Source organism: Vulpes lagopus, chromosome 21 (assembly GCF_018345385.1).
Source record: "Vulpes lagopus strain Blue_001 chromosome 21, ASM1834538v1, whole genome shotgun sequence".
NCBI lineage: Eukaryota > Metazoa > Chordata > Mammalia > Carnivora > Canidae > Vulpes > Vulpes lagopus.
In genome coordinates this window covers 34,234,524-34,255,600 of record NC_054844.1, presented here as the reverse complement: position 1 = coordinate 34,255,600, position 21,077 = coordinate 34,234,524, and the positions used below count along the sequence as shown (strand labels likewise).

The following is a 21,077-nucleotide window of genomic DNA, read 5'->3' as shown; positions in this document are numbered from 1 at the left end:
TTAGGTGACACAACAAATATCAAGTACTTAATACTTAGAAACCATTCACTCAAACATTTGAGAGCTCAGTAAGTCAACAAATATTTGAGGACCTAGCATGTAGAAGCCCTGCACAAATGGTAAATATAAAAATATACCATCCCTATCTTTAGGAAGCTTTCTTCTTAGTGGGAAAGACATATAATAAAATGTATGAAAATACATAATAAACATGTATAATTGTATAATTGTGGTTATTATATAAAATAAAGTAGGTTCTGTGATGGAGGAACTAACTGGTCAGGAGAATAAAAAAAATGTTTGAATGAAAGGCTAAAATTTAAGCAGGGCCTTAAAGAATCAGAAGAGGCCAGTGAGGGCATTCCAAGCAGAAGTAATAGCATAAACAAAGCCACTAAGAAGACAGGAAAGTATGATCTATCCAGAAGACAGTATGACTGCAGCACAGTAAAACACAAAGATAATGTGAAAGAAATTTGGAGGGAGAGGTAGTAGACAAAAGTAGCAGATCTCTATAGCCAAGGTAAAGGCTTTGGATTTTTAGTCTAAATATAATGAGAAGCTGCTGGAGTGTTCCAAACAGAGAAGCAATTATATTTAACAGGTTTAGAAGTCAGGAAATAATGACAGCAACATTCCATTAGGCTAGGAAAATCGAGATTCAAAGTATTCTGGAGCACAGCAACTCACCTTTGTTTAAAAATACTATTGTTCATTCCTTTTAGCTGGAAAATTCTAAAATATATTAGCCATTTCCTGCCTCAGTTAAAAAAAAATCTCAAAAACATTAAAAACTAGAGTACTTTTTTCTTTTTTATCTCCCCTTTTAAATGCATCATGATCAATGGCTATTCTGAGTTATAGATGTTTTTATTAGTTGCCTCTTTAATTGTGACCTGCACAATATGTAAGCTGCTCAAAAACCTGGGCCACAGAACTGGTCATACTTCTCGGCACTTAAAGCTGAATTAAAGAATAAAAGAGACTAAGCCTGTGTCATTAATTTTTTTCAATTAATATCACTTTTACATCTTACTAGGGAGTTGTTCTTTTTTTTTTTTCTTAAAGCAACATTTAAGGTGCTCTTACTTGGTCAACTGTGGATAAATAATCTGGTTTGCCTTTTCCACTCTTACTCAAAGGACGCTGTGAATTGTTGGAAAAAGTCCAAAATTGCAATTATTTGATCCACTCCTTAACCTCTCTTGTTGACTTCCATATCAACACACACCATATGGGGTATTCTAAGTCTTTTCCATGCCTGATTCAGGAACTCCAAGTGCTGATAGGACTCTCTCCACCCTATCCCATTTCCCCTCACTCTTAGCAATATTGCCTTTCCTAAACTTATCTCCTCTCAATCTTAAAAATGGCTGCCACTTTATTCTCCTTTGCCCTAGTCACAGAAACGTTTTCTCTAATTTTCAAGGCTAAGCTCATCTGTGCTATTGATAGTCTCTCTTGCTTTATCAATTATTCCATCTATTTTCTTTTTAATCTTCAGTCTCCCTCATTAAAAAACACCCACGTAAGACACGGTTTTACTCAAACTAAACTACTTGTAATTATTATTTCTTATAGTTCCCTATTTTCCATCTTATGCTCATGTCATTTGCTTCTGTCTAGAAATCTTTTACCTCCTATCTCTACCTATGAGAGCCTACCTGAATTTTAAGGATCCAAGCAAATGTCACTTCCAAAATGAAGCCTCTTTGGTTCTCCTAACTGAAACTCATTCTTTAAAAATCTCAGTTTCAAGGCAAATAAGCCTAACAGAAAGCAGTAAGTAAAGAACAGTCACATTTCTACCATTTCTAGTATAAGATGGAACAAATCAAGCATTTTAAACATGTAAAATGAAGACAGGAAAAACACATTAAAAAAAAAAACTCTTCTGCTTCAAAAAACTTAGAAATACGTTCTTTTAAAAGCACAGCTAAGCTCTTAAAGTAACTAAGTATAGGGCACCTGGGTTCTGCCTTCAGCACAGGTCATGATCCTAGGGTCCTGGGATTGAGTCCCACACAGGGGCTCCCTTATCAATGAGAAGTTCACTTCTTTCTCTCTGCCCCTCCTCTGCTCCTGCTCTCTCTCTCTCTCCCTCACATTCTCTCTCTCTCTCTCAAATAAATAAATAAAATCTTAAGAAAAAAAAAAGTTAACTAAGGGTAATTGCCAGCAATCAAAAAAAGAAGAAGAAACAAGAAACCAGAGTGTTAAGCTAATATCATGGGCTATGGCTGTCCTAAAGAACCAAGAACTTGTCAGGAATAAGAGACATCATCACCACCTTTGGCCCTCTGGAGACAGAGTTGAAACTCAGGCCTTTGCATAAAGCTAGGATCTTTGTGACAGGATGAACTAGAAAACAAACAAATAAATAAACACAAAAATCACCGATAAGTAAAAGAAAAAGGGAAACTTCTCTGCCTTGATCAAGCCTCTTAAGGCAATGAGATGCACTTTCCTCTGAATACTCATAAAGATAGGTCTACTTTCATGTGCATTTGAAGTTCTAAATATACACTCACAACTCCAAAATACAAATTACACAAGGGAACATGCTACCATGAGCAAGAGTCAGCAGAAACAGCAGCTGAATTAAAGCTCTCAGACTTCAGGTATTAAAATTATTGGTTACAGAAAATAAAATGAGAATGAAATAAGAAAGAATAAAAACATGAGCAATAAACAATCTAATTCTAAAAATCTTTTTAAGAAAACTAAATTAAGCTTCTAGAAATGGAAAACATAACTGACATTAAAAACTCAGTAAACTATATACAAGTGAAGATTCAGAGTCCTGAACAAAATACCTACAATTCTTGATTTGAAAAAATATGTAAAAGAAGAAAATTTAGGAGAAATGAAAGATAAAAAAATATATATACCTACATCCAACTGGAGTACATAAAAAAAGAAGACACTCAAAATTTAAAATAACATAATTTTATAACTCTAATGAAAATTCCAAATTGTCAGATACATGAAGCATAAATTATCTTAATAAGAATAAATTTTAAAACAATCCATATCTAAACAGATTATAGTAAAATTGCATTCTGAAAAGTAAAAATAATCTTGGAGGGCCTGGGTGACTCAGTTAAGCATCTGCTTTTGACTCAGGTCATGATCACAGGGTCCTGGGACTGAGCCCCAAGTTGGGCTCTCTGCTCAGCAGGGAGCCTGCTTCTCCCTCTCCCGTTTCCCCTGCCTATGTTCTCTCATGCTCTGTGTCAAATAAGTAAATAAAATCTTTAAAAAATAAAAGCAAAAAGAAAAAGAAAAAGAATCTCTTCCCCTTACCCTTTCACGGGTTGTCACAAAGATCCAATTTTTTACATCAGTAGTATTTTGTACAATCTTCTCAACATAGACTTTAGTCATGTGCAGTAAATTTATGAGAAATCATCTCAATCTTAAGGACTCTGCTTTTGCAAACAAATGAATAAAGATAAATTTGCTTCTTCCTTTACTTCTAATCCCCTGAAGGAAAAGATTCTTGAAGATATACTCTAGTATTTATCTGCAAGCTAAAATAGCAGAGCCAAACTACATGAGCTCAGGGTGCTTTGAGGACTCCATAACATTCATTCAACTATTAAACATTTACTGAGCCTACCATAGGCAAAGAACTCCAAATGATACAAAGATGATTAATTAGGTGGTTTTCCTTTCAGTTTGTAAAAGGTATAAGTAGTATTGTAGGTGAACATATGCTAGTTATGAGTAGGAGGAAAAGAGGTTATTAACTTTTGGCTGTGCAACTTTCATGGGCAAACAACAAGTGGCTGTGCAATCGATGAAGTCAGTGAATAAAAAAATAATTTTTTAGTATAAATAAAACAAAATCTTGAAAATTAAACATGCTACAAACTACCCTCCCTTAACACCAGACTTCTTAGGAAGTGAATTTAATATCTTTTATTCCTTTGCTTTACATGAGGCCCTGATCCTTTTCATGATCATGATCAAGAATGTACTACATTAGTAACATGGAATGGAAAAATGTTTTTATGTAAGAAAAAGCCTCTATTGAGATAATCACATGAATTTAAATATTTAAGTAGAATAAATAAGTACTACTTAAAATCTCTAGATTATAAAATATTATTAAGATCTGATCTGTAACTTTTAGACAATAAATACAAAGGATAGAAAAATGCATGTAGCACAACAGTTGTTGATAAGCACAAAAGGTTTTTCTTCCTGGCTTTTTTCAAACAGTGTCAATGAAGGATGCTGATAAATAGAATAAAATTTCAGGGCAAAACATTGTAAACCACAATTAAAAATCAATGCAGTAAAAAACCATCAAAACTGGGCAACAATTATAATTGAGGGGCACCTGGGTGGCTCAGTCAGTTAAATGCCTGCCTTCAGCTCAAGTCATGATCCCAGAGTCCTGGGATCGAGCCCCGCATCTGGCTCCCTGCTCTGCAGGGAGCCTGCTTCTCCCTCTCTTTCTGGTCCTCTCCCTGTTAAATAAATAAATAAAATCTTAAAAAAAAAAGAAAAGAAAAGGGAATTATAATTGAGAATCCTCAAAAGAAGAATGTGTGTGTGTGTGTGTGTGTGTGTGTGTGTGTATCTATTGGCCTAAATAAGCCAATGAAACTAGTAAAAATAAATAATCTTCAAAGTTAGAACTATCCTAAAGATAGAAATAAGTACCTAGTCTATATATAGCAGAAGACAATAGAATGCATATGTTCAGGAAAGGTTCCGGAAAATTTTGACACAAAGAAGCAGCTTAATGGGGGAAAGGCATGCTAGAATATTTGCTGATAGGGAATTTTTAAAACCTTGTAACCTGAATAAATGAGTATTTCAAAGTTACCATAAAACATTTCCTATCAATCTAACATGGGGATTGCATGGGTGAGAAAAAATAAGAGGCAAAAGCCTTACTTCAAATATAACATTGCTATTATATATTTTAAAAACTTTTTCCCAAGCAAAATACCTTTAAAAGATACATGTGCAAAAATAAAGCCCTAGTAGCCCCAATATAATAACTACCATCCTAGGTAAATGGAAATAATCTAGTATCATAGTATCACTATCCTACTCATTTCAGTTATTCAATATCTACTTTGCTCTTTACCTTTCACTCTGATGAGAATCACTAGATGAAACTGACAAGAAGACTCATTTTTTCCTTCTTGGTTTAATGACATTAATTATAACTTTAACCCATTCAAAAATGTTATAATTTAAAATACAAGAATGATCAAAGGAACAGATATTTTTCAGTATAACTTATGAGTTACTTGTTTGGAGTTTGGGCCTTATATTTCTAAGTTGGGATTCCAGGCTAACCCACAAAAGCCTCATAAGCACATGAAGACTTAAATACTTTTCACCAACCATGAAAGACAGTATAAAATAATAACAGCAGCCATTTTGGCTACTGACAATGTCCTAGCCAACTTAAATATGCATTCCCATTTATTTCTAACATTATTATGAAGTGGATAATAGCACCATTCCCCTTAGAGTAGTGGGCAAAGAAAGGCTCGGGAAAAATAAAATGACTTTTCCAAAGACACACAGATAGTTAAGCGGCAGAAATGGGATTCAAGTCAAATCCTCTAACTCCAAAGTTCCTACAGTACTTATTCTAACTACTAAACTAATGCAGCAGCATTGTGGCAATTCTCCATAAACCCTTCTACTGACTATATAAAATTCCATACCAGGGATACACTAAGATCTATTCAGTCACTGTTCTTGGGTAGAAGAAAATGATCCTTCCTTTATGGAAGTTGGAGACATAGAAGCAATGAAAATTTTAAAAAGGGTAAATCTTTAAATAAACCTAAATGAATATAAACTACAAAGAAGACTGTTAGTATCTTGTGGGGTTTAAAATATATATGGAATTAGAACACACTGTAATAGACAATAGGTAATAGATCAATCAAGAGGAAGTTGAATGGAGTTAAAGTGCTCTGAAATGCCTACATTGATCATCAAGAAGTTAAAAGTAGTAGTGTATATTAGACTTCAGTAAGTCAGGAATGCATGGTGTTAAATAGTGTATAACTAACAGGAAAATGTTGGTGTATTGAAATGAATGATAATTTTCAAAATCCCAAAGAAGAAAAAAAAAAGAGAGAGAGAGAGAGAGAGAGAGAAAGGACTACAGAATAGGAAGAATAATTAAATACTGATATATCAATAACTACATTAAATATAAATGGACCAGATGAGCCAAGTAAAGACATATTTTATCAAAATGGATGAAAAAACAAACAACTATATGCTACTTATAAGAAAAATACAAGAATATAGAATAACTGAAAGCAAGGTGACAAAAAGATATCATGTACAAACTTAGATAAATATGAGGAAGTGTTAAAGATTAAGAAAACTACTTCGGGGGATCCCTGGGTGGCGCAGCGGTTTGGCGCCTGCCTTTGGCCCAGGGCGCGATCCTGGAGACCCGGGATCGAATCCCACATCGGGCTCCCGGTGCATGGAGCCTGTGTCTCTGCCTCTCTCTCTCTCTCTCTCTCTCTCTCTCTCTGTGACTATCATAAATAAATAAAAAAAAAAAACAGAAAAAAAGAAAACTACTTCAGAAAGATAGGAAATAATTGTAAATTCATATGCACTTTACATCATAGTCTCAATATATAAAAGGAATAAAAACATTTAAAAGAGATACATGAACTCACAAACATTTGAGAGTTTTAACACAACTCTTCCAGAAATTGATGAGACAAGCAAACAAAAGCAACAAGGATATGGAGGATTTAATATAATAAATTTTACCTAGTTATCATTATAATAAAACAACGCCCTCAACAAATACAAAATACATCTTCTTTTTAGGTATATAAAATATTTACAAAAACCGACTATGTGTTGGCCCACAATATAAGTCACAACAAATTTCTTAGGACTCAAATCCTAAAAAGTATGTTTTCTGCCATAGCAGTTTTGAATTAGAAATTTATTTTTTTAAAAAACACAAAATCTCCTATATTTGGAAATTTCAAAATATTCTAAACTCTAAGAAGAAATCCCTCCAAAATATTCTAAACTGAATGCCAATAAAAATAACATCAACTTCTGGAAGATGCAACTAAAGCCCTGTAGGAGGGAGTTTATAGGTTAAACGAAAAGCTACAAATCAATCAGTACCTAGAGTTCAAGAGTTTTTTCTTTTTTTTTTAAAGACTTTATTTATTTATTCATAGAGCCACAGAGAGAGAAGAAGCAGAGACACAGGCAGAGGGAGAAGCAGGATCCTCTCAGGGAGCCTAATGTGGGACTCGATCCCAGGACCCCAGGATCACAACCTGAGTCAAAGGCAGATGCTAAACCATTCAGCCACCCAGGTGCCCCCAAGAGTTTTTTCAAAAAGGGCAGTTAGACCCAAAAAAAAGTAGAAGGAAAGAAAATAATAAAGGTAGAATTCAATGAAGTATAAAATACAAAACACAAAACAAGGAAGAAATGAATAAAACCAAAAGTCAGTTCTTTGAAAAAGACTACTAAGACTGGTAATGTTAGTTAACACTGATCATGGTAGATTTAGCAGCCCATTCCCAAGACAGCCTGCAGTGATTCCCATCTCCTGATATTTTCATGCTTGTGTAATACCTTCCTATTGATTGTTAGCTAGGCTTAGTGACTACTTCTAATGAACAGACCAAGGTGGAAGCCACAGAGGGTAGGTGACTTGGAGAAAGATCAAAAAAGTCAGAAAAGCCTTTCTCTCTCTTGGGACTCTAGCTCTGGAGAGGTCATGTCATGAGAAGCCTTGTTGAGAGGTCTGCATAAAGAGGATGCGAAACTCGTGCCAACAGCTACATTGAGCCTGAAAGCAAATCTTGCAATTCTAATCATGTCTTCAGAGACTATAGAGCCCTCTTATAGCCCTTGTTATCAGTTTGATGTCAATAATAATGATTTTTGATAGACAAGGTACTTTCACATACAGACTTTGTTGGTTCTGTGGGACAGCGTGTAACTAACCCTATATAACAAATGAGGAAAAGGGCTCTGAGAAGTTAAAACACTAAGTAGAAACATCCAGTGTTTACTATGCCTTACTATGTACAAATGTCCTGTAGAGAGAATACTCAGACATGTCAACTTATACCAGGGGAACTGAACAGCAAGGAACAATAATTTGGAACTACTAGAGAAAATCCTTACCTAGCACTGGTTGATAGTGAACAAGGAGGAAAGGTGAGAGAATGAAGCTTGTGCTAGGGCTTATGTCATGGGGAACAACTATATTGGAAATGCTTTACAACTGGATACATTTTAAGCGAAGACATCCCCAGGGATAAGGTCCAAGATGGCCTCATCTCTTTTGTTACTTATCTTATAAGTAACAAAACATATTAACAAAACATAACATATTAAATATTGTATTTACCAGGCTAATTATCTGTATTACCCATATTTTATATTTTATGTGAAAATAGTATCACAACAGAGTCAATAATCTTCATAGTTACAGGTTTATTTCAGGTATAAAATAACTTATTTTTAAATGTCAAAACTGAGATGATTGGTTTTAGCATTTCAAACATGATACAAATTACCTTATGACATAACTTTTGGATGAAACTCCTTTAAAATGAAACTTTATACTTGTTCTTCAGCAAAAAGTTTCTGGAATAAGAGTATGACCAGATTTTGACAAATTATATCTTTCAAAAACCTTGAAATATGACCAAAATAAGGTTTTATCTTTAATGTGTTTTGCGAATAAGAAATTTTGGGGAGTAAATCTTATACAAGTACATTTTACTAAATCTATATATGTAAAGTCTGAACACGTGGTTGGTAATAATGGATTGTTAAATAAAGTAGGGCAGACTTGATGTCTAGACAAGATAATGGTGAGAGCTGCACTTTTAAGAAGTTTGTTACTTGCCCTGATAAAAAGAGAAAACAAAGAATGTTTCTATTATGTAAGTTTAGCATGAAATGCTTAGATCATGCATATACAATAGAGCTGCCACTGCTTTGAAAACAATTTCATTTTAGTCCATCATGTGTTAAAAGCTGTTTCTTTTCCATATCTCTAACTCTAGTTAACATTTCAGATGGTTGATGGGACATTTGATTAATCTTCTACCCATTTTATTTTAAAAGTAAAACAAAAACATCCTATTATGCATTGAGAGAGAAGAAGCAAGAACTAGTGAGAGTGCTGGGAATCATCATCAGGCTATACTGACAGTGTACTGAAGCTAGCTAGACACTGTAAAAAGAGAAGAGCCACAGATTGAGCACTGATTAAATGTGACATCTTATTTACTGAAGAAAATATTTTCTACACAATTCATTAGCTCAACAAACACTAATTACTGACTGATACATAGCAACAGTATATCTAAGTTTAAAAAAAAATTTTAATATAAGAATCTGTGTCTTTATTAAAATGCAAAAAAACCCAAAACATCTAAAAATTCTATACCTTAATCTGAAATTAGCTACACACAGCAGTGTGTACAGAAGCAGCAATATTTAGCTTCTAATTGTAAATGATTTAGATTAAGAAGGGATCTAAGACTATTCAGTCTAAGTTACTTATTCTGAGGAAAAAGTGGAAAGAAAGCTGGTGAGCAGCCCATAGGGTCACAAGAAAATGGTTAACATGTAGAATGTAAAGGAAAAGAAAAATTATATATTAAGTAGATTGATCTAGGCTTACAGTAAAACCTTATTAACCTATAAATCTAAGGACCTAGACAGGCAACAAAATTACTTCTGAATTAACTTGATATTTTTTAACTAACTGAAGCAAGGAAAGGAGAGGATTCCTATCTACAGTTTAACTATACATTATCAGGTAAATATATAACCTACCCTTCTTTCAAGAGACTTACTTAAAAGGTAGAAATATTAGTATTTTCATAAAACAACATCAGGACAGAGTTAGGATAAATAGTATTCTGAAATAGTTGAAAAGTTTTTTGTTTTTTTAGTTTTTTTTTTTTTTTTTTTAATTCTTCATGGGAGACACAGAGAAAGAGACCATTAAAGAGGTTTTAAAAAATGAATTTGCTTTCATGGTACTTTTTAAATTTTTTTCTAGTTATTATCCATCAAATAAGAAATAAAAAGAAATGGACTCTCCCCCCCTACAAATTATAATTTTCTATGATTTAAGAAACACCATGAATAATGCATTTAAAGAATATTTTCAGGCATAGCCCTTCAAATGTATTGGTTTAGATTCTATAAATTCTATCTACTAATAAAAATTTTTGAGAAAGGTTGACAATGATTGGTAAGCAAGAAATGAAGATTCTCTCTGTAATCTCAGATATTCCAGTTATTCTTAAACTGGGCTTGCCATGAGAATCACAAGAGGTGTTTTAAAACACACAGATTTCAGAATACATGGATTCAGAAATCTGATCACCAGGCACTCTGGTGATCTCTTATGCAGTCATTAAAACTGATACAGTACTTCATAAGACACAATCACAGGCATCTGATAACCACAACTATACCAACTCCCCTCCCAAACTGCTCATTTTATTTTTTTTTAATTTTATTTATTTATTCATCAGAGACAGAGAGAGAGAGAGAGAAAGACATAGGCAGAGGGAGAAGAAGGCTCCCTGCAAGGACCCCGATGCGGGACTTGATCTCAGATCCTGGAATCACGCCCTGAGCCAAAGGCAGATGCTCAACTGCTGAGCCACTCAGATGTCCCCCAACCTGCTCATTTTAAATGTAATATTTGTATATTTTAAAAATACATATGCACCTTTTTTTTTCTTTTTATCATGGTGGCTAATTATATACACTGGTACAAAATGGATATACTGAACAGGGTACATGGTAAGCCACCACTTATATTTAAAGAAAAAATATGGAGACACATATACCAACTCTTATCTCTACTCATGAGGACCAATCATGATCCAGATGTATGTATATAGATACACACAAAGTATGTACACACATAAATGCTGTATACAGTGTATACACATACATAACACACATATACATACATATGTATGTGTATATGTATAACATATGTATATGTATAACATACATACATATGTATGTTATATAGTCTATATGCTGGTATATGTATATCTATATGTATATTATATGTATATTATAGTCTATATGTATGTTATATAGTCTATATGCTGGGAAAAGAAATTGGGCAGCTAAGAATTATAAAGGAAACTTTTTTTTCACTGCATAATCTCTTGTGTCCTTTGAAATTTATGCTTGTCTGTTACTGCTTAAAATACAACCTTAATGGTTTGGCTGAAGGGTATTTAACGTAAACCACATCAAATCATATGATTTTGAGACATGATCATAACTTTACTTCCTGACTAAATCTTTATTGCTGTCAGTATAATCAACTGTTCTGAAAAAGACTTTAATAAATATTTGTTATAGGTGCTACTTACAGTCTTATAACTGTCGAAATTCATCCAACTGAATATTTAAGATCTACGGATCTTATTGCATGTTAATTATACATCAATTAAAAATACATAAAACTTCCTTAGTTTACATAAAACTAGGGTGGTAATAGTTCTCAGGCTTTTAGAACATATTAGAAAACTAGAGAAGAACTAAAGAAAAAATAATCACCTCCTTCTAATTCCTTACTCCAAATATGTTCACAGATTAGGATAATCAGCATCACCAAGGAACACGTTAGAAATTCTGATCTCGGGGCAGCCCGGGTGGCTCAGCAGTTTAGCACTGCCTTCGGCCCAGCTGTGATCCTGGAGGCCTAGAATCCAGTCCCACATCAGGCTCCCTCCATGTAGCCTGCTTCTCCCTCTGCCTGTGTCTCTCGCTGTGCCTCTCATGAATTATTAAATAAAATCATTTTTTTTTAAAAAAAAAAAAAAGGAAGAAAGAAGTTCTGATCTCAAGCCCCATCCCAGACCTACAGAGTCAAAAAAATGTACTTTAACAAGATACTTGTATGATTTCTGTGCATATTAAAACTTGGGAAGCTCTGATAACCTATTTACCAGAATAATTATGGTAGAAATCCAAGAAGCTCTACTTTTAATAAGCCCCACAGATGTATAACAAAGGTAGACAGAGAATCACAAAGTAAGTACCGTGCTTTGAGGGGGAAGAGATGGAAAGTTCTTTCTTCAAGACTATTAGTTTGCATAGCAAAAAACCCTAATAAACAGCAGTTACTATCTTTAGTAGTTATTTCATTAGGTAACTGCTTCTCTGCTACTTGTGTCTATAGGAGGATTTTAGCAACCCTGACATTCATAGCTGTACGATCTAGGCAGTATATGTATATGCATATTGTATATATCCACTCCATCCCAGATATACTCAGATTATCTAATTCTAACTGAAGAAAGAAGATAGAAGACTCTAATCCAGATCTTGTCAGTGGGGAGGCTAAATGTGTTGTGGCAATAGAATGAATTATCTCCACTAAAGGACATTCAAGTACAAGTGGGATGATTCATATGATCTCTAGTAACACAATATTCAGAAATGCAACTGCTATCTTCCGGCTCAAGTATTTTAGACTGTAGTTCTCTGCTGTATTTGACTATAACATGGGAAGCTTTTTCAAAAAGCATCTACATTTCCAACCCTGTCAGAATTCTTATATGCCCAGGGATGAGATGGCAATAATGTGGCAAAGAAGATGAACTTGCTCTCTCAATGAAGTGATTCGGATAAAAACTACCTCCCTATGCATGCCCTTAAACATCAAGTAGGCATTTTGTGGGCATATTCAATTAAACCAAATTTTGGTCTAGAGATTAAATTTATTTTATATTGCAATACTACCACGAATTAATGATTTCCTTGGGATTCAAAGAGTGAAGAACCTAACTTATAGATACCCTAAAAAAAATTATCAGTGGTAATTTATCTTACAAGATACCTGAACATATTGTACTTGATGTAACAGAGAAAAAAGCAGCTTGGGCATTATACCAATACTTACATTTCTATATTATTCTAAGCTTAAACTGTTAGCCTCATCTATGTGGGCTTTTTTGGGTTATTATTCATTTTTTAAAATAATGAAATATTCTAAGCATGTGGAAAAATATAAAGAATAATTACTAAAAAAAAAAAAAAAGAATAATTACTGGACAGCTGTGTAACTACCATCTGGCTTTTCAAGCCTTTACATTATTTCTATCCATTTGGCATTTAACCTCTAAAAATAAAATGTACAAAAGTTAAAATAGAGAAAATGAGGGGAAAATCCCCTTAAAGCTTTTTCATTTTCAAAAATCACTATAACTTTTAGACACAGATTTGTAAAATAATTATATATGATTATTTGCTAGCTTTCTGACATCTTGGGGGGTTATGGTTTGATTTTCTTGCCAATATATGAAAACCAAAGTGCTCTTTTAAAAACAGAGTATGGTAACATTAAACACAATAATTTATTTTTAACATTTAAGATTATTTAACATTATTAAGTTTTCTTCTAATAACTTTTTATTTCTCTGGTCATAACAGAATATAGTAATGTCTTTCCAGATTTTTCTGTCTTTTGGTCATCGGTCTTTGTTATAATAATCTCAATATTCCTTATAAGGTGTCAGATTTTTCATGTGTTTTTGAACAACTGGAAGGTGAAAATAGAAATCTAGTCATATTTTAGGTCAAACATGTATGGATGGCTATAAAGTACTTCAAAAAACTAATTCCATACTAAATAACAATTTTATGTATACTGTTAGGCTATATATCTGACTGATAGCTCATCTTTTCAAGATCAAATAAATCAAACCATAAATAATAAAAGGAGATAATAGATATATTAATAAATGACAACCCCAAATTCCCCAAACCTGTAGTTCAGTCAAATTTTTCTACCCGTTATATTCTCAAGAGAGCTTTTCCTATAAAGAATTGCTATTTAGGTGGAAAAGAAAAATATTAAGTCATTCACTCAATAAACACTTATCAAGAACTTACTACAAAGTGCTGGGCTTAGGCACTGTGTTAGGCGGTCAGGTTAAGACAGTGACTCGGGCTATTCAGAGGTCACTTCTAGGTTTATGACTCTATCCACTATTTACAGAAAATACTTTGAGTCTACTACATGCCAATCACTATATTAGGTAATGGAAATAAAGTAATGAACAACACATAGCTCTCATGAAGCTTCCATTATGATGAGGGGGAGACAAACAAGCAAATAAAAACATGTTCCAAGTGGAAATAAATAAAATAAATAAATAAATAAATAAATAAATAAACAAACAAACTACAGAGAAAAAGAAGAGTAAAAGGACAAATGGGTAGTAATTCTACATAGGGTAATGATATTCACATATTCATATCCATGTTGAGGATACATCTGAGGCGGAAACCTTTTATTTATGCTCTCAATTAAGTAATATCCTAAAAGGAACCAATCATCTTCATATTACCAATTTAAACAGGATTTTTTCAATCTGTTGAGAAAGATATTTTTCTCCTTCTATTCTTCTAGGCACTTGACATTGCTCATCATCTCCAGTTAAAGCTCTTCTGGCTTATATGACAAATCTCCTATCTAGATTCTTATCCTTTGCCATTGGGGTGGCATCAATATGAACTGTACAATCACAATCAGGATTTGATGAAGATGATCTCCTATCCAACCATGGCAAATAGGCTTTAATTGATGTGAAAGTGGAAAGCACCCTGAGAAAAGATCTAACTTTATTCTTTAAAAAGTTTTAGAAGACTATATAACAACATGACATTTACTCAAAGCACTGGAGAGTAACAACATCAAAAACACCTGTACACAGTAAGTAATTTAGAGAATTGTTGAATTGCTATCCTGTATATGTGCAACTAATATAACACTGTATGTTAATTATATTGGGGGGAAAAAAAACACTTGTAGTGCATGTTATATATGTTTTAAGACCCTTTCAAATATTATTTACTTCATTTAATCCTTGTGAGTGATAATACACTATGAGACAGGCAATATTTCCATGTTAAAACATTTTAAATTTTGCTACGCATAATGGCATATGTGAAGAGGCTTTAAAAGTAAAAGGTTTTAAATCTCAATAGGTAAGACAAAGCCTCTAAGTTTATTCCATTTAAAAATTATATTTTATAGTATAGTAAGATATATCTAGAAGGTTCTGACCTATAAATATTCCTTAAGCAATCTATTTAAACTATTAAAAAAGCAAGATCCTAACTTTTCAGAATGACATCATTAAAATTAAATCTATGTACTTATCCTTTACTTTTTTCAATATTTGAAAAATTCTTAAAGGTATAATGAAAAACATAAACATCTGTAATCCCAATATTCAAAAAATAACATCTGTTAACATTTTGGTATATTTAACATTTCTTTCAGCCCATCCATGTTAATTTTAATAGTTTTACAATTGCTTCATACTACCAAGCATATTGATATTCTCTAAAAAAAGTTTTATTTAGAAAATAAAAAGTAAAGAATGGGGAACCAAACTAATCAGTATTATTGTGAAATCAAATCAAACAATTTCTGTAATTTTTTACATTCTAATTTCAGAGTCATGAGTGAAAACAATAAAATGAACTATATTTATTCAATAAATGTTCTAACTACAATGTGTAAAGTGACAGAAACAAAAGATTATGTACTTAAAGAAGGTTGAATTCTCACCTGCTCAATCTCTTTGGTTTTTGATGCTATTGCTTTAGAGCGACTAGTTAGTTGACTGTCTTCAAATAATTCTAGGCCATCTGTTACATTTGACTCAGGTTCCTCTGGCTGGTCAATAAACAATGGTGCTGTGGATCCTGCCTTTAAAAAAATTAGGAATTTTTAATTACATATACAGTCTTTAAGATGACTGTGTATAGGCACTAACTGACACACTATATCAAGAGAAAGTGCTAAAAGCAACCAGTTTTAAGAAAATACGTTCAATTTTACCATGCATAACGAGCATACGTGAGGAGGACTAAAGAGGAAATGACTGCTACTTTTTAAATTTTAGGCAAGACAGAGCTTCTAAACTTAATCCATTCCAAAATTATATTTTACACTATATTAAGTTAGTTAGAAGGTTTTGTCCTAGAACTATTCCTTAAGCAATCTACTTAAGAAACACTGAAGAGAAAAAGCCTAATTGGAAGTGAGATGTATGGGCACACATAGCCATATTAAAAAAGAGGGATCCCTGGGTGGCGCAGCGGTTTGGCGCCTGCCTTTGGCCCAGGGCGCGATCCTGGAGACCCGGGATCGAATCCCACGTCGGGCTCCCGGTGCATGGAGCCTGCTTCTCCCTCTGCCTGTGTCTCTGCCTCTCTCTCTCTCTCTCTGGGTGACTATCATAAATAAATAAAAATTTTAAAAAAAATTAAAAAAAAAGAACATGGAAAAGGGCTGTTTCCGAAGTTAAAAATATCTTGCACTTGTAGTATAAAAATTTATTGAAATCACTGAGAAGAAAATTCCCCAAACCAATAATAATCACTTCTATTTTACAGCAACAATTCATTAAATACATAATCCCACAAAAAGCTCATAGTCTATTACTATACTTTCCCAACACACTTTTGTGGAAAAGATAAAAACTTAAAAAAAAAAAAAAAAAAAGGAGGGAAAAGAATTATTCAACTACATTTGTTTATTCAAAAATTTACAGTGGGGGCACCTGGGTGGCTCAGTTGGTTAAACATCTGACATGATCTGAGGGTTCTGGAATTGGGCCCCTTGTCAGGCTCTGTGCTCAGCGGGGAGTCTGCTTGTCCCTCTCCTTCTGGCCCCTCCACCCTCCTTGTGTTGTCTCTTTCAAATAAACAAATAAAATCTTTTTTAAAAAATTTACTGTGTGACATTTATAACATTATCTACAATGACCAAATTATGAAAACAGCCCAAGTGTACATCAAATGATTAATGAATAAGGAAGATATGGTGTGTACGTGTACACACACACACACACACACACACACACACAGGAATATTACTCAGCCATGAAAAAGAATGATGTCTTCCCATATGCAATGGTGTGGATGGAGCTGGAGTGTATTATATGCTAAGTGAAATAAGTCAGAGAAAGACAAATGTCATATGATTTCACTCATATGTGGAATTTAAGGAACAAAACAAAAAAGCAAAAGAAAAAAAAAAGAGAAACCAAGAAAAAGACTCTTAACTATAGAGAACAAACTGTTACCAGAAGGGAGGTGGGTAAAGGGATGAGTTAAACCGGTGATGGAGATTAAAGAGAGCATTTGTTGTCATATGCAAGTACTGAATTACTATATTGTACACCTGAAACTAATATTACACCGTATGTTAACTAACTGGAATCTGAATGAAAACTTAAAAAAATTTACAGTGTGATGGAGAGAGGAAGACAGCAGCATAGTATGAGGACCCCAGCCTCGCCTCAATCCACAAATTCAACTAGATAACTGTCATCCTAAATACTCCAGAAATCCTGAATACTACATCCTAAATACTCCTGAAGACTGACTCCTGAAGAATAAACTCCACAACTAAAGGTAGAGAGGAGGCCATACTGAAGAAACTAGGAAGTACAGAAACATGGCTTGGGAAGAAAAAAAACAGATGGTGACGGCTTTGGTGGTAGATAAGGGTGTGAGACACTAACACACGAAAGAGTATCTGGAGAAAATGAATCCTGGATAAGAATTGGCTTGGAAAGCAAGAGGGGTCAAATTTCACCGAGTTCTTACAACTAGTGGGGCCTCAGACTTGTAATTATAAAGGTCAGAGGGCGTGGCTCAGGGAAAGCCCAGAGGTACCAGGGCTGCTTTGTGAGAGAAAGCAGGGCAAACAACCCTCAGACATACCAAGTGAAAACAGTGATCTGAAGAGCGCCTGGGGCATACAGTGGGAAGGTCATTCCCTCATCTTGAGAGTATATCCCAGAGATCTCCCAGAACAAAGGAACATGAAGCCATCATTTCCTTCTCTGGTCCCTCAGCATAAGCACAGAGCCACCCACGGGAACCAGTACAGTGCCAATAATCCCCATTTAAATTGCTGACACCAAAGCCCACCCATACTCTGGTGGAACTGCCCACCCTAGTCAGCCTTGTCTCAGTTCAAGCATGGCAGGCACCCATTAGACTGGCCCAAACCCCTTCCCATATCCCATCTCCCAACCCAGGAGTTTTGCAGAGCCTCATTTGTCCCAAATAAAGAATAGGACAAGGTCATGGCCAAAGATCTAACCAAAACCAGTAGAAGTAACTTGCCTGATGGACTATTTAAAGCAATGATCATAAGGATACTCACTGGAGTTGAGAAAAGAATCACTAAGACCCTTAAAACAAAGATAAAAAGGAAACAATCAGAGTTGAAGAGTGCAATAAGCAAGATAGGAAACATGACTGATGCAATTAATAGCAGGCTGAAAGAAGCAGAGGAATGAATGAATGAATGAATGAGGTTGAAGACAGAGTAATGGAAAGCAAGCAAGATGAACAAAAGAGACAAAAAAGGACTATGCAAAGCAAGAATAGACTTAGGGAACTCAGAACTCAGTAGTGACCTCATCCAATGTAAAAATGTTCACATTATAGGAATCCCAAAAGAAGAAGAGAGAAAAGGAGGCAGAAAATTTACTTGAAGATCATAGCTGGAAACTTCCTTAATGTGGGGAAGAAAACAAATATTTAGATCTAGGAGGCACAGACAAATCCCAACAAAATCAATAAAAGCAGATCCACACCAAGACATGTTATAATAAAAATGGCAAAATGTAAAAAGAATAAAAAAAATTTTTAAAGCAGCAAGAAAAAAGAAGACAGTTAGATATAAGGGAAAACCATAAGGCTATCGGGATTTTTCAGCAGAAACTTTCCAAGCTAGAAGGAAGTGGCATGATATATAAAACGTACTGTACAAGACAAATCCACAGCCAAGAATACTCTATCCAGCAAAATTATTATTCAGAACTGAAGGAGAGATAGAGTTTCCTTTCCTTTTTGAGCAGTAAGGAAGACCAGAAGTGACAGTATGAAGGAAGGAAACACAAAAGCTATAAAAATGAGTATTTTTGTAAAGTATCAGTCAAGGAACTCAAAAATAAAAGGATGTAAAATATGACAACCTATATCTAAAACACGAGGAGTAAAGAATGGGTTCAAACGTAAACAACCACTGACTTAATATAGACTAATATATGCAGAGGATGTTATATTCCAATCTAATGATGCCAACAAATCAAAAAGTACTAATATGCAAAGAATAAAGAGAAAAAAATCCACATATATCGCTAAAGAAAACCAGCAAACCATGAGAGAGAAAGACAAGAAAGGATCTTCAGAAACAACCACAAAATACATAATAAAATGACAATAAATACTTATCTGTCAATAATTATTTTGAATGTAAATCAAATATAAATCAACAGACACCGGGTGACGGAATGGATAAGAAAACAAGACTCATCTATATGCTGCTTGCAAGAGACTCACTTTAGACTTAAATACACTTGTAGATTCAAAGTGAGGGGACGGAGAAATATTTATCATGCAGATGGATGTCAAAAGAAAGCCAGATTAGCAATACTTATATCAGACCAAATTGACTTTAAAACAAAGACTATAGGGGATCCCTGGGTGGCGCAGCGGTTTGGCGCCTGCCTTTGGCCCAGGGCACGATCCTGGAGACCCGGGATCGATCCCACATCGGGCTCCCGGTGCATGGAGCCTGCTTCTCCCTCTGCCTGTGTCTCTGCCCCTCTCTCTCTCTCGGTCTCTGTGACTATCATAAATAAATTTTTAAAAATTAAAAAAAATTAAAAAAATAAAAATAAAACAAAGACTATAAAGAGAGACCAAAAAAGATATATAAATTATAAAGGAGACAACCCAACAAGAAGATATAACAATCATAAATATTTATGCACCCAACATGAGAGTACCCAAATACATAAAACAGTTAATAACAAACCTAAAGGAACTAATCGATAACAACACTGTAACAGGACTGTAATAACACATCACATGTTCTGCTGAGAGACAAAATGATTACTGAGTCCAATACTTAGTAACAAAGAAAGGCTCCAAGGGACTGCATTGCCAGGCACTGCCAAGAAGTGCAGGTGCTGAGGTGAGGCCCCAAGTCAGGGTTGACTCCCAGTTTTATTACCCTGGAATGTAAAGAATGCAGAAGGAAGGAAAAACAACTCAAGAAAGCAATCACGTGAGGGACAGCAAACTGCCTATGTAACTATCTGCATGGGTCCTACGGAAGCATTAACTAGGGGGGTAGAGGGGATGGGAAAACTGACCTCAGCAGGCCTGGGTATCTTATCCACCATCATTGCTGTTTTCAGGACTGATGGCAGGAATAACTGGCTTTTGCCAATTTATGCATGTTCCTGTTCTTAAGACAGAATCTCCAACCCGAATCCTAATTAGGTTGACTGGGATCCATGCCTCAGCTCTCTCTTTGAGCACAAAAATAAGAGTGATGTTTAGTTGGGTTATATTCAAATGTGTAATAAAGGGAGTGAGCCATGTGAAATTGGTAGCTAGCATTAAGGTTTTTCATCCAGGGGTAATAAGAAAATGAGGAATTTGTCTGAGAGATAGAAGGCTCATGGAACACAGCAAGTATGCAGGAGCGAGAGGAGCAAACCATGATCTGTTCAGCAGTATCATGGGCAACCCAGCGAAGTTTGTCGATCTACAGGTGCCCCAGCTCAAATCGAGGCCTTTTACAATTTGTACCCAAGGGTGGGAACATACAGGAATGTTAGGTTTAGAGTAATTTTTTCCCGATTTTACCCCCTATCCCAGCAGTCCTGATGAATATTTGATATTTTACTGTCCTTACACGATCTGATCCTGTGAAGATGTGGTTTATCATTGCGGTTGAAAAGGAATACAGTAATTACTGGCTATAGTATACACTATAGCACAGAAAGGTAACTCTCTTCAATAAGAACGAACGAATCATGAATGAGTCTATGTCATCCACTGTGATATCCAAGTATGCTGTAGAATTTTCCACAGTCCTGAAGTGGGCCAGGTGGGGGAAGCCAATTATCCTTTGTGTAAATGGTGTCATTGGTGAAAATGGGGGGTTCAGGGTCCTCCCAGGAAAGGAAGTCAAAGGTGGG

General features: G+C 34.6%; 1 protein-coding gene across 14 annotated transcripts in view; it reads right to left on the bottom strand.

Moving 5' to 3' along the window:
• Window positions 1–21,077, bottom strand: part of PPHLN1 (periphilin 1) — a 140,149-nt gene that overhangs the window by 19,042 nt on the left and 100,030 nt on the right. For 13 of the 14 annotated variants that reach the window (XM_041735758.1, XM_041735755.1, XM_041735745.1 and 10 more), the window contains one exon: window positions 15,629–15,769. The exons of the other annotated variant lie outside the window; for it this stretch is intronic. In XM_041735758.1, the coding sequence (XP_041591692.1) occupies window positions 15,629–15,769 (141 nt within the window). The remainder of the gene's footprint in view (window positions 1–15,628; window positions 15,770–21,077) is intronic. 14 annotated transcript variants of the gene reach the window in all.